Raw genomic sequence first — 14,974 nt, 5'->3', positions numbered from 1 at the left:
CACTTTTTTTCTGAATTCATAGTAGTTCTAAAAGTTAAGTTCCTTGCTTCTGGGGGACAGGAAATAAACAATTCATACAACGCATTTGCCTGTCACCAATCCTTAGATCTTCTCATGAGCTATGCACATAGTTTTAAATTACTCTCAGTAGCCACCCAGGCATTAACATCTTTGAAAGGGCTTAGAGTATCAAAGTCACTGTAATGAGAATTTCGATTTCACCAGTTCTAGGAGTGAAAAATCAAATGCTTAGTAAAACTGTCTGAAATCAACACTGACAGCTGATTTCTGTATGATGTCGTTCTTAAAAATGGCTTTATTGAAATAGAATTCACATACCAACTTATCCATTTAATGTATGTAATTCAATGATTTTTTTAGTATATTCACAGAGTTGAGTAACTATCACCATAATCAGTTTCAGAACCCTTTCATCACCCCAAAAAACTCCAGATAGCAGTCACTTCTTATTCCACCCTCCTCCCTGACCCTAGACAAACTACTAAGCTACTTTCTGTCTCTACAGATTTGCTTATTCTGGAAATTTTATATAAATGGAACAATGTGCTGTTTTCTGATTGGCTTACTTGACTTAGCATAATGTTTTCAAGGTTTATCTCTGTTGTAGCATGTATCAGTGCATCATTTTTTTTATTGTTGAATAATATTCCATATATATTTTAAAAAAGAGATTGAGGAGATTTATTTAATTTCTTGAAAATGCCTTTTGGTTTGATATTGAGAGTGAAATTCTGCTCATTTTAAAATTTGGTGTCATATTTTAATAATTTCAAACATATTGAAAATGCAAAGCTTATTAATAAGTAGAGCACATTTCCCTTTTTACTAAGTCTTCTATGGGTCTCTTTCGTTCCATCCACAGTGCCGTTACCCTTATTCTGAGGCTTTCAGACATCTGGCAGTCAGAGATCTACTGCGGTTGACTCTTTCCAGCTGAACTGATTGTTAAATTTTCAGGAAATTTATGAGCTGGCTATTATACATAGCCATTATTAAAAATGAAATTATTTACACTTGTGATTAAATAAATTATATTGAAACAAAGGTAATAAGAATTCAAAAGTTATCACTTCTTATTTTACATTTTAATATTATTTATACTATAATATTAAGGTTATTTGTGTTTATTATATCAGAAAGGTAGATACACTATATTATAATATGCAATTGTGTATCTTTTCCCAACTCTGTGTCCAACGACTTCATATTTGGTAGCTTGAAAATGGTCATGGTGAGAGTACTTATATCACAGAAATTGACAAACACCGGAAGTCAGTTTTTGGTTTTGTTTTCTGGAGAGGGGATTATTAAATATTTGCCTGCACACCACACCACTGCCTGCAGTCTGCTGTCTTTTGTTCTCCCTTCTTTCAGGCTCTCCTCCTAGCTATCTGTCTAGTATAACTTACCATGCCTAATTATCTTAAATAGGGAAAGCTGAATATGGCAAAGGACAGAATGAAGTCAGAATAATGTGGAAAAAACTAGGCTTTGCTATTTAGTAATTCAGATAAGTTTAGCATATTTGAGCCTCTGCTTCTTTATTCTTAAAACAGGGCAATGATACCTTTTTGTTCTACCTACTTATCAAGATTTTCGAATTAAAATCATGTATACTCACGTTTGTGAAAGCTCTTTGGAAAGTACTAAATATACACAATTTTTTTTAGAGATGGAGGTCTTGCTATGTTGCCCAGGCTGGACTCAAACTCCTGGGCTCAAGCAATCCTCCTGCCTCAGCCTCCTGAATAGCTGACACTCAGGTGTGTGCCACCACACCCAACCACTTTATTGGTTTACCTTTTCACTTCTTGGCTTAAGTTTGCAAAGGCTCGTAACCTAAATTACATCCTAAATTGCTGTCCCAGTTTTCTCACAGTCAAACTGCCACCTATATTTCCAACTTTACCTTCTAGTCTTTGTGATGGAGACTAGAATAGTGTGCACCAGGTGGGTGTGCCATCGCTTCCTCAGACAATGCCCACCACAGACACTGCATGATCACATCACTTCTTTTCCTGCTGTGTTCAGACTGGGCTCAACTATTTTCATTATTGTTCTCCAGGAAAAATTGCCAATGGATCAGACTGGGCAATGGAGACTAAACCTAATTATCACCTTTGTTAAAGAGGCTCTTGTTAAAATGCAAATATTATAAGTTAATGGGAAAATGTGACATATTAAACCATAGTCACTCATTAATATCTTAGCAAGAAATGATTGAAGTTACTTAGCCTTAGAGCTGGGCCCTAATTCAATTAGGTTTTAATGAAGGCCCCGCTGTAGAGACATCAGGAACACAGAGCAGGGGCCTACTGAAGAAGCTGAAGACCGAGGAAGTGGAAAGAAGAATCTGGACCTTTAGGGCGGGAGCCCTGAGGAGGAGCCTGAGGACCACCTGCAAAGCTTTGCCCTGGAACAAAGTCAAAATGTTTGCATTTGGCATAGCACTTCTTTTATTCTGAATGGCTTTGCTAGAACACTTTTCCAATTGTGAGTTTATCTTGCCTCTCAGATATTGCCAAAACACTCCCTTTTGAGTGTTGGTGGTTTGATTCATTACCAAAGAAAGTCTCAATGACACCAAATTTTAGAATTCCATGTAGAAAAGAAAGATGCTGAGGGAAAAAGCGTGGCTTTGGGAATCACTAATTCCCAGTTTAATTCCTTCCTTCAATAAACACAAGAAATTTTACCTGACAAAGGCCTCATTCTCTCAAATTTCATTTAGAAATTTCAGTTTGTACATGATTTATGTATTTATTTCACAATTCTCCTCCCTCCACCACTTCCTCCTCCTTCTTTTTAGGTTTTCTTATCTCTATGAAGATTATTCTGCCTTCTCCATGATAGTTAGAAATACCATATTTGAAAATAACTGGGGTATCCTGCCTAGTGATTTCCCATGCCAGCGTCACTAATGTCCATTATAAATTATTATTTATTGATGCCTAGAGGGCAGATGAGTGTAGCTGCTGTGGGGTGAGGAGACAAAACTTAAAGTTATGATCCCCACCATCAAGCAATGATTCAGACATGATAATTAAGTCAAATTCATATAAACTACTGATTAACCCTCTAGGTATAGTCAATTCCTTCAACAAATAGTTTATTGCTAAGTACTCTGTGCTATGGTAACAAAATTGTGTAAGGGTGTTGGTTAAGTGTCTGCATTCTTTCCCTTCACAGTTCATTTTATATTTGAAGTGGTAGAAACTGGACTTTAGCAATTGTCTATAAACGCCTAGTATGTGGTTATTTTGAGGCATTTTTTTTTAAAGGATCATTTAAATATAGAATGTTTAGCAGTTTGTTTTTTCCCCTGGGGAGGATTGTACCATCATTTTCAATCCCTCTGACAAGCACCAATCACATTAGTTCAGAAGTGTTGATGTTTTATACAGGTGTGTCCTGTAAGATATAAAGCCTGGTATTTATATAAGTTGACTTATTTTATTCTCATATTTATGCATTACACCGTTTTTCACATGCCAGAAAATTTGAATGGATATCAGCTTTCAAGTCCGTATTGGAGACCAAATCAAGTGAATACTTATATCTGTTCTTCCTCTTTTTATTTTAGCTGGACTAGACCAATTTTGAGGAAAGGGTACAGACAGCGCCTGGAATTGTCAGACATTTACCAGATCCCTTCTGCTGATTCTGCTGACAATCTATCTGAAAAATTGGAAAGGTATGTTCATGCATATTTTTTAGTTGAGGAGAGAAATTCATATTATCAATTACTTAGAAAATAGAAAACTAACCTGTTTGAAGGCTTAATTCTTAAAATGGCATATTTAAAATACGATCATCTTATTTTCTTGCTGACAACTTGATCAAGTAAAGAATCATGAAATCATGAAAGAAAAATAATCATTTTCCTGAGAGATGACTTTTTTTTCCTGAAAAATACATATTTAAGTTCTGTCTTTACATGAGGTTGATTCTGTGAAAACTAAAGTAACATCGTTATGAAGTAAATTATGTATATTTACTTTCAGAATCTTAATATGTAAATACAAGTGTACTTCCAGGGAAATCTTAAGGTAATGGGCTATCAAAGAAATGCAAAATTTCGTATTTCTTAGTACCTATTACATGCCAGGAGACTTTCCTCCCAGCCATTCTGGGAGGAAAGCATCATGACCTCCATCCTGCAGAAGAGCAAACTGAGGCTCTGAGAGATGATGTAAATGCCTAGCTAATGAGTGATGGAGCCATGATTCCAACCCACGTCTGTACTGCCCGCATCTCTGGGAACAGTATTCCCCACTGGAAAGAATTTCTCAGCGTCCCCTTTCCTAAGAGTATTGGTTAGAACCCTTTTGATCGCCAGTGACAGGAATCCAGCTAAGTAGTTTAAGTAAATAAAAAGAGGAAATTCATGGGTTTATGAAGCCTAAACTGTGAGACAGCCTAGGCAGAGAACTAACCTTTGGGACTCATTGGGATCAGGGACTCAAATGCCATCTGCTGGCATTTGGCTTGTCCTGGTTTTATTCTCTCAGACCAGCTTCCTCCATGCAGTGGGTCTTCAGCTAGAACTCTTGGCTCGTGTCTCTATGGGCCACAGAGGAAAGAGCCCTTTGTCCTTGGGCGAATCTGAAAAATCCAAGATTCTTGAGTCACGTGCTTGCCCCTTGAACCACTCAGTCTAGAATCAGCTAGTCTGGGTCTTGTGCCAGCAGCTCAGGGTCTGATACCAAATGAAAGGGAAAGGGAGTAGGTGAAAAAAAAAAAAAAGAAAACAGAAAAATTAATTATTGCTCTAAAATAAAAAAAATTGAGTAGACTTGCAGTTTGTTTACCTTATTTTAATTGAATGTATTTCTTTTTGACATTTTCAAAGCAACGTAAGATATTAAACCTTATTTTTCTGATTTTGTTCAAAGAATTTAGGCTAGTGAGAGTAGCAGATTCATACTTCCAAGATCAAGGGCCAACTCCTATTATTGAGCACCTGGTACGTGTAAGGGCCATGAAGCAGGGATATTTTGTTTTTTTGTTTTTACTGGGTTTGATTTGTTTTGTTTATGATATATCTCTAAGTGCCTAGAACAGGTCCTGGCATTTAGTATGTACTCAATAAATATTTATTGAATGAATGAATGATTGAATATGAAATGGCTAGCATTACATAGAAACGTATAACATTGCTGTGGAGATGAAATACATAAATATAATTCATTGTAGGTGTATTAGCAAGTTCAAAATAATCGATATTAAATATCTAAGTTTTAGTTGGATGCTGAAGGAAAGATTAATCAGAGCAAGGCTGAGTTAATTGAAAAATGTATACTATAGATATGATATTATCTATGGCTAAGTAGAGGACATACACCTGAATTTGCAGAATTAACTGGTCTAACATTTTTTTTCTCAGTTTTCATTGTGTCCTCCATTTTGATTCAGTTTTTAAAATATACCTATTTTGTTTATATTCAACAACTCTGTGCTAGCATAAGTCCATAAATTCTCTTCTTCACCTTGTTATTCATTTATTTTCTTATAAAATTAGCATTTGGAATTTATTGAAACATTTCGAAAGAGTGGCATAACATTTATAATACTCTGTACCTCTGTACCCTTGGGAAGTGACCCTGGCCTCACATTTCATAACTGCCTTGTAACCAAGGCCCTCAGTGGTTGCCACATGATTGAGGTACATTGGCCCAACTGGCTCAATTTTGAGCCTGTGAGGTTGAGTCCTCCACAAAACTGCAGTGTGCAAACCATATATCCATTCCATGATTATAGCTAATACGTGAACTTTATATGTATAGAACTTATTCCTTTCTGATTTGGGCCTGTTATAGTGCTGCTAGAACCACACTACCTACTCTTGTTCTCTCAGGCTACGAATTGTTCAAGTCTCACCTATTAAAAGAAAAATTCTCCGACTTTGCCTTCCCCTCTGGTCACTACCCCATTCTTTTCTTTTGTGGTTAACATTTCTCTGCTCTCCTGGTCTCTTTTCTTCTTCACCTTTCATTTACATCTCAGTTCCCTGAAATATAGTTTCTACTTCTACCATGTTCCTAAGTACACTGACCAGGCTCACCAGAGACCTCTTACTTATCAAATATGACACCTTCCTGTATTACTTTAGTGTTGACCACTGCTTCACCTTGGAGCCATTTCTTTGGTTTCCCTCCTCCTCCTCCTTCCTGGCTTTCCCATCTGACCAATTTCTCCTTTGATGGAAGGGTGACTCTACTCCATATTTGGCTTCTTACCCTCTTGTACGTCACTGAGTATTATGGATGGGAGGCAAGCTCTGTGTGTGAGTGAAAGGTGGGGGAGAGTGTGGGGATATAGATGGGAAAGGGTGATTAGGCTTTATAGACGGGCTCTAGTTAGCAAGTTTCTGGGGGGAACCAAGGTCTATGCACAGAAACTACAAAGCTTGTTTTCAAATCTCAGTTGTGTGTCCTTCCTTTGGATTGACATAGGATGATGTTTAATTATGGTAACTTGATAGTAATGGTGATAGCCATTGATGAAATGCAAAGTCTTTATCTAATTCTTTATCTAGTTCTTGTTTAGGGGTTATGAAATTTTTCATCTCTGCACAGTATAAAAATTAAGATGAAGGTAACATTTAGAGATATTTTATTTCCTTGTGAAGAGAAAAAGGGCTTTTATTAAGAGAGATCAGTGGCAAAAACTTAAATTTAATCAGCCAATGTTCCTATAGTATTTAAAAGAAAACAAAAAGTTTATTAGATTTCAGCCAGTGTTCAGACTATTTAATTTCTATTCTTACCAGAAAATATACAATTTGATCCTCTTCTCACTTTTCCAAGACTTTTACTATAACAAATGATTTTAGTAGTTGAAAATGAAGTTTGATGATATTTATTACATGCCTCTGCTTTTAAAAACAATGTCTAGCAGGTTTTTCTCATGTTAAATCACAGAAAAAGGCACCTGACATTTTAAATTGTTTTGGTTTGACAGTTAAATATTGTAAAATCTGCCACAGTTTTGTACGAATAAAGATCAAGAAATGGGAGGAAAAATTAGGATATTTATGTGTTTATTTTTTCCACCTTGTTCTAAGCACAACACTATATCCATGAGCATCTTATTTTATTTGTCCACCCTTTTCATTGCTCTTAAGAAGCCCAACACTTTTTTTAAACACATACAATGTGGCCTTTTCATGAAATCAACTCCCCACAGGGTGATATATTGGGGGAGCATGGAATTCTGCCAAATATTTGGCTGAGCAGTTGGTGTTGGAGGATCTCCATGAGGCTTTGTCTCTGTAATCTCTTGGGTCAATCTCCTTGGATATACTTGAGTTCATCCAGCTATGTTAAGGGAAATAGGACAACTCAAATATTTGCACATGCAACTTATTGGTCCCACTTTTTATTCTTTTGCAGAGAATGGGATAGAGAGCTGGCTTCAAAGAAAAATCCCAAACTCATTAATGCCCTTCGGCGATGCTTTTTCTGGAGATTTATGTTCTATGGAATCTTATTATATTTAGGGGTAAGGATCTCACTTATAAATTCCTTATTTATAAAATAATTATATTCATTTTTGTCATTATAGAAGGACTAGGGTAATCTGGTGAACAGGTAGGAAGATATAAAGGACTAATCTAACCCCAATCACTAAGAAACCACCTAAAACTCTAGTAAGGACAAATATAAATCCTTAGGAACTAAGATGTCTTAGAATGAGGGTGACAATTTACAATTTAAGACGAGTTTAGCAAAATAAATTGCTTGTTTTTGAAAAATTATTTTCTCTTATGATTCCAAATCACATTATCTTACTAGCATTTGAGATTATTGTTACCTTTATTTTTCTATATTCAACAGGAGAATGTCAGGAGATAATGCTGGGAGAAGAATTAGGTCAAATTTTATCCAATTACACATATGAATGTTTGTAATATTTGGAAATCATACCTGCATGCTGAATTGTTACAAGGAAAAATAGCAAAATTTTAAAATTTGGCAGCGAGGTACTCTTGCAGTATAATTTTCAGTATTCTCCATCTTCATCAGTATGAAGAGAGCAGCATGCCTGAAAACTCAGGCTTTATAGTGCTTAAATGCCTTGGGTGTTCTCCAGCTGCTGTCAAATGAGACTCTGATTTATTATTTTCTATATCATCAGAGCATCATTTGAATCCTTGGTTATAACCTGTAAAAGGAGGTGACGAGTTGAAAATTTATTTTGTCTTCAAGTAAAGCTGTGCACAATATTTGCTTTGGGATGTTACTGACTTGTATCGTATTCACATTGGTCTTTATTCCTCAGGGAGTTTGCAGTGCCACAGTGTCTCCTGAAGAAATGCTATCTGTGTTGCATAGCTTCAAGAATTTTAGTTTACCCCAAGAAAATGTATTTAAAATTTTATCTTGACAAAAGTGACTATAATTAGGTCCAGAATGTTCCTAATGCTCTTGGTAATCTCCTGGAAGAAATTTTTCTGGCTTTTGAAATAATAGATCCATATGTATATAGAATATATATATATTCTTTTTTTTTTTTTTTGAGACAGAGTGTCGCTCTTTTGCCCAGGCTAGAGTGCTGTGGCATCAGCCTAGCTCACAGCAATCTCAAACTCCTGGGCTCAAGCGATCCTCCTGCATCAGCCTCGCAAGTAGCTGGGAATACAGGCGTGCACTACCACACCTGGCTCATTTTTTTTTTTTTTTCCCTATTTTAAGCTGTCTGGATAATTTCTTTCTATTTTTAGTACAGACGGGGTCTCACTCTTGCTCAGGCTGGTCTCAAACTCCTGACCTCTGTATATGAAATATATATATTCTTACAGAAACCTGCAGCAGTTTGGGGGTGAAAAATATTTTGTTGGTAAATATAAATAAGGTAACTGAAGAATCATCTTTTCAGATATCTTTGACATGATTTTTCTCAATGAGAGCATCCAGAGCTTTGGGAAAAAATTGTTTCATAGCTTCTGGCTCTATCTGATGTGATTTTTAGAAAATATTTTTTATCGGTTGCTTTGAATCAGGGTATAGAAGTACAGTTCATTCTGGTCATATAGGAATGTAACATTCTCAATAAAAAATTGTTGGATTGAAGTGAATAATATTTCAAACAATTATTATGTCATGGCTATGATTTCAGTGAAACTCAGAATTTCCCCTGGTCATGTTCTACATCACATGCTGCTTCTATTAATTAACATAAAAGCACTACTGAGTAGAAGCTAGAAGAGAGGTCTAATTATTAGGCCCCTTTCTTTTTCTTTGATTAGGTAATACTTTTATTTTATTTTACTTTTTTATTTCAAAATATTAAGGGGGTACAAATGTTTTTGTTACACAGTTTGAGTCGGGGCTATAAATGTGCCCATTACCCAAATAATGTTCATTGTACCCATTAGGTGGGTTTTTGCCTCTCCCTTCTTTCCCCCTCCCCCTGCTTGACTTCCAGTGACTTTTACTTCCCTTTGTGCACTTGTGTGCCCTTTAGTTAGTTCCAGTTTATTACAGAGTACATGTGTTGTTTGTTTTTTCATTCTTGAGATATTTTGCTTGGGATAATGGTCTCCAATTCTGTTCAAACTGCTGCAAAAGGCATTAATTCATCCTTTTTATGGCTGAGTAGTATTCCATGGTATATATATATACCACATTTTGTTAATCTACTCATGAATGGATGGGCACTTGGGTTGATTCCACATCTTTGCAATTGTGAATTGTGCTGCAATAAACATTTGAGTGCAGGTGTCTTTTTGATAGAATGACTTCTTTTCCTTTGGGTAGATACCCAGTAGTGGGATTGCTGGATGGAATGGTAGGTCTACTTTTAGTTCTTGGAGAAATCTCCATACTGTCTTCCATAGGGGTTGTACTAAGTTGCAGTTCCATCAACAGTGTATAAGCATTTCTTTCTCTTTGCAACTGCATCAGCATCGATTGTTTTTAGACTTTGTAATGAAAGCCTTTCTAACAGGAGTAAGCTGATATCTCATTGTGGTTTTAATTTGTATTTCCCTATGATTAATGATGTTGAGCAATTTTTATGTTTGTTGTCCATTTGTCTGTCTTCTTTTGAAAAACTTCTGTTCGTGTCTTTTGCCCATTTTTTAATGGGGTTGTTTGTTTTTTTCTTGCTGATTTGTTTGAATTTTACAGATTCTGGATATTAGCCCTTTATCAGATGTGTAGATTGTGAATATTTTCTTCCATTCTGTAATCATTAGGCCCTTTCTATGCTCTGCCTGGCTTGTAACATAATTTATTCCTCCAGATTCTACCAACATAGAAGTTTAATGTGAGCAAAAGCACCCACCTAAATGTGAAAGTTTGTATGATATATGGACATATTTATAGAATTTATATTTTGGTCTGGTGTACACCAAAAAATAAACACGATATAGAACAGCTTAATATTTATTGAGTACCTAATCTCAATTCTAGTTCAGTATTATGTCCTTTATGCAGATCATTTAATTTTCCTTGTAACTCCATGGAGCAGAAGTTATTATTGCTGGTAATAATACCACACATATGGTAAATTCGAATGATACTCAGTCTCTTTAGTTCCAAAGCCAATGACTACCCTTCCACCATAACAGATTATGATTGAATAATTATATTTATAGTGATTGTATTTAGGTATTAACAGAATGGTGTCTCTAGTAACCAGCCTTGGTTCTGCTGAGCTTCTTGGCACCTTCTCTGGAGACACAGGCTACAGAAGTTTGAAGACTGAGGATTCTTCCAGGGTCACTTTAGGGGCAACTCTGAAGAAAGTTCACAGCAAGTTTCAGGACAGGGGAACCAACCAGAATCTTCTCACTTACTTATACCTGGGGAAGGAACTGTGTGAAATCCACCCAAGAACCAGTTGTGCTAAGGGTCAAACCTATAGACAAAATTAAGGGATAGGAGAATGGAGTAGGTATAAAGAAGGACTTAATTGTTCTTAAACTTCTCGAGATTAAAAATACCCCAGCAATAGAAATCTTTTAAAGTCTTTCATGGTGTATTAATTATCCATGGATGGGGTGAGGGGAGAAGTGCTCCTAAGCTAATCCGAGCCCTAGGCTACAGCTCTGGAACCAGGAACATGTTTGAAGGGCAAGATCTGTTTCCACCAGCTCAGCTCCGACTGATAACCAGCAGCATATTGGTCAGGAAAAGATCCTGATGGGTAAAAGCATCTGAAATGTGTATGGTGAGAAGGCACAGGGAAGAAAATTTACACTGGGAATGGCACAAGGGAGCTGAGGCTGTAGGTTTTTCATCCTTGTCACAGAGAAAAGGCTTACTAAGGTGTGCAGTTTTAAGTAGTGAAAATATTAAAAACTGTGTCTCAAAGAATTTAGATAACCATAGTGGCCATTTAGATGAGTGCAGTTTTTCAGATCATCTGATCTCTTGATTTCATTCTTTTTGTCCCTTAGAAAAGAAAAGAAGGAGAGAAAATTTAACTATTATAGTATATATACTAAAAGACCTCTATCCTTTTAAATAACTATACCAATGCCTTACTATTTATTGTATTCTTTCTGGGCATTCCTTCTTTCCATTGAATAAGCAGGGATAAATGAGCAGTGATTCTTGAAACTGCTGTAACACTAAGAGATAGATGGATATACTTTCAGAATGTCTATATATTCTTAGTCCCTCTATGTCATGATAATTATGGTGTAAAAAATATTTGGTTGGTTTTAGGCCTGATAGAAAAAAGTACCATAAAATTTGCTGTTAACTGAGAAAGGTTAAGAGAAAGGAAATGCCATCAGAAAGGAGCTTATCTCTCTGCAATACCGCTGTAATTTTAAATCATATTAGCTATGGCTTCTCAGCATTAACTATGTACTTGGTTTTTTTTCACCTGACTCAGCAGCCAGATACAACATTGTCTTTAACATTTAAGATGCCAAGCATGGAAGAGAAACTGGCTGATGAAAAACTGACTGTGAGTCAATTAAGGCTAGTCTGAGGGAAAGCTAAGTAGAGGGAGTTCTGTAAGCAGGTTACTGAGAGAGTATGATTATCACAATACACTTATTATGGTAACAAATCCACAAGCATTCACTCAAAAATATTCTTGATTTCTGGGCAGCTCTGGGCCTGTTTCCACAAATAAATTGAGATACATGTTAATGCAGCTTGGGTCAGACTACTTTTATACATTAAATCCCAAGAAGTTTGAAGACATAAAAGAGTTCTGGTTCTTGTGTTGCCAGAGTGCTCAAGACCCACAGTCTATAGTGCAAAGAAGGATCTTCATACCTAATGTAGGATAAAATCATTAAATAGGCATTTGAATACAAGCCTACTGCTAAAAAAGAGAAGGAGTTTTAGGAATTCTGCATACAGATAGTCCTGTCTTAGGCACTTTTACTTATGTGTGTTCCTGCCACGTGATTGGCTACCTAAGGACTGTTATCTCCAGAAAATCTTCGAGATGCCGGTCATGTAGGATTCCTTTCTCATCTTTCTCTCTCATCTCCACATTCCTGCCATATCTAGCTGCTTCTCTAACCCCATCAGCGACTTGTATGCTGCATTTCCTATACTGCCCTATGTCCTGAATGTTTGTACTCGTTTCTAAAACTTCCATCTCTAGCACACAGCTACACTTCTTTGTGCTGCTCACTGCATTTTACATCTTTCCCCAGTTCCTGCGACAAGAACACTTAAAAGTTCATGGCATTTAGATTTCCTTTTTGAAATGTAAGACATTTTTACTTTAATCTTCAGAGGAACCATTAGCCCTTCTCCCAGATAATCTGATTTAATTGGTCTGAAATGGGACTTGGGACAATGTTATTCTTTTATTTTATTTTTCTTTTGAGACAGACTCTTGCTCTGTTGTATGAGCTAGAGTGTAATGGCGTCATCATAGCTCACTGAAACCTCAAGTCCCTGGGCTCAAGTGATCCTCCAGCCTCAGCCTCCCAAGTAGCTAAGACTACAGGTGTGCCACCATGCCCGGCTAATCTTTAAAATTTTTTTGTAGAGATAGGATATCACTGTTTTGCTCAGGCTGGTCTCAAACTCTTGGCCTCAAGCTATCCTCCCACCTAGGCCTCCTAAAGTGCTAGAATTACAGGCATGAGCCACTGTGCCCAATATTATGCTTGAAATGTTCCCCAGGTGATTCTAATTGTATAGCCAGCGTTGAGAATTGCTGGTAGACAAGGGATCTAGTTAAGATCAGATTCTGATTCAGGTTTAGGGTAGGACTTGAGAGTCTGTTCTAAGAGCTCCCCGGTGGTGATGCTGTTTGCCCTAGGGCCACACTGAGAGTAGCAAGGCCTTGGAGGGTCTTGGAAGTTAAGAAATCTTAGTTAGCAAGAACTGTGGCTGTGAGAAGAGAAATAGACTAATCAGGGTAAAGGAGCCCCTGAATAAAAGTGATAGGAATCCCACTGAGACTAAAATGTGCTGACGGACATGGGAGAGTCCCAAGTTAACTATTGACTTTCTGCTCTTCCAGCACCCCTCCCAAGACTCCTCTGGAGAGGGGCAGATGACGGGCATGGAGAGGGCAGAGCTATAGCTAAGAAGGACCCTTGTTTTTCTTTCAAGACTGCAACAGGAGGAGATATGCCATCATTTCCTGTAGAGACATTGCTGTACAGATTGGTTAGGTTTTTACTGGTACCGTTGGAACAGAAAGGTGCTCCAAGAGCATTTTCCATTATGCAGACTTCTGAAGGCTAACCTAGGAATCCAACAACATGCTTAGTAGAATCTTATCTCTAAGGCAATGTATCTCCTGTTCTTACATGTGAAATTTTGGACAACATAAATCTGTAAGTTAGGAATTACCTGTGATCATGTTTTTATAACTTAAACTGGATATGAGGGATGAGATATGAGTTCTGTCATTCCTTTTTAGGAACATGGTGCATCTTTCGTTCTTATAGCTAAGTAATATCATGCAGTAACTAATGAATGTAATGTGATAAAATAAAGTAAAATATATATGATGCACTCAAGTATTTTTTCCAAAGGTGTATCATTATTTTTTATCAACTTTCCTGGGGATATGCTCATGCCCTGATGCCACCAACCTGTTTCATGATCTTGGGCAAATCAAAGAGCTTGGCTGGACCTCAATTTCTGTAACTATACCGTTGAAGGGGCTACAGTACAGTGTACCATCTCTACCATTCCTTCCATCTTTTCAGTTATGTGTCTATGATATGGGGCCCAGAGAAATGTTAAATTACAATAATATTAACTTATAACTTGATTTGCTAGGTTGTGTTGAACTGGTTATGATGTATGAATTGATGAGCAACTGAGAGAGAACCAGGTTATATTATAACATTTTCATTCTGATTTAGGGTTATGAATAAGGGAGGGGCCCTTGGAGTCACACTGTCTAGTTCAAATCCCAGTTTTTCTGGTTACTAGCTGTGTGACTTTGAGCAAGTTATTTAAATCCTCTTTGTCTCAGTTTCTTTATTGTAAAGTAGAGATAATGACAGTATTTTATAGAGTTGTGAAAATTAAATGAGTTAAGCACATAGAATAGTTTCTGGTACATAGAAAGTGCTTCATATTAGTTAGCTATTACTTTATTTTAAAAACAGACTCTCTACTTGAGTATACAAATACTCAAATTATTTGCATTAACTTCTTTATATATGCTATAAGCAAGTCTTAAAACACCTATTTGATTTTTACGGGGCACAGGAAAATATTTTGCTAATGCTTAACAATGATAGCTGGATTCTAGCATTATTTCAGAAATTAAAATTAATATTTTAACACATCTTCCATTATTATTATTGCTGTTACATCAGCAAATTGAGGAACTAATCCTATTATCGCTGCTATCTCAACAAATTCAGGAGCTTTTTCTTACAAAGCATGAAGAATATAGTTTAGATTTCTGGTGAAGATGTTACCAGTAATAACTAATAAAATCAGTTAGTGCTAAAAGGAAAACACCAAAAGTAAAACATTTTGAATTAGGCGTTGAATCT

The 14,974-nt window shown here is 36.5% G+C and overlaps 1 protein-coding gene across 1 annotated transcript in view; it reads left to right on the top strand.

The window, feature by feature from the left end:
• Positions 1-3,509: 3,509 nt before the first annotated feature.
• The window catches only part of CFTR (cystic fibrosis transmembrane conductance regulator (ATP-binding cassette sub-family C, member 7)), a 141,760-nt gene continuing 130,295 nt past the window's right edge, over positions 3,510-14,974 (top strand). The window contains exons 1-2 of the mRNA XM_012652736.1: positions 3,510-3,715; positions 7,416-7,524. Of these exons, the coding sequence (XP_012508190.1) occupies positions 3,510-3,715; positions 7,416-7,524 (315 nt within the window). The remainder of the gene's footprint in view (positions 3,716-7,415; positions 7,525-14,974) is intronic.

Source organism: Propithecus coquereli, unplaced genomic scaffold, assembly GCF_000956105.1.
Source record: "Propithecus coquereli isolate 6110/MARCELLA unplaced genomic scaffold, Pcoq_1.0 Scaffold4, whole genome shotgun sequence".
NCBI lineage: Eukaryota > Metazoa > Chordata > Mammalia > Primates > Indriidae > Propithecus > Propithecus coquereli.
Note: the sequence above shows the minus strand (reverse complement) of the source record. Positions and strands in the feature narration are given on the sequence as shown.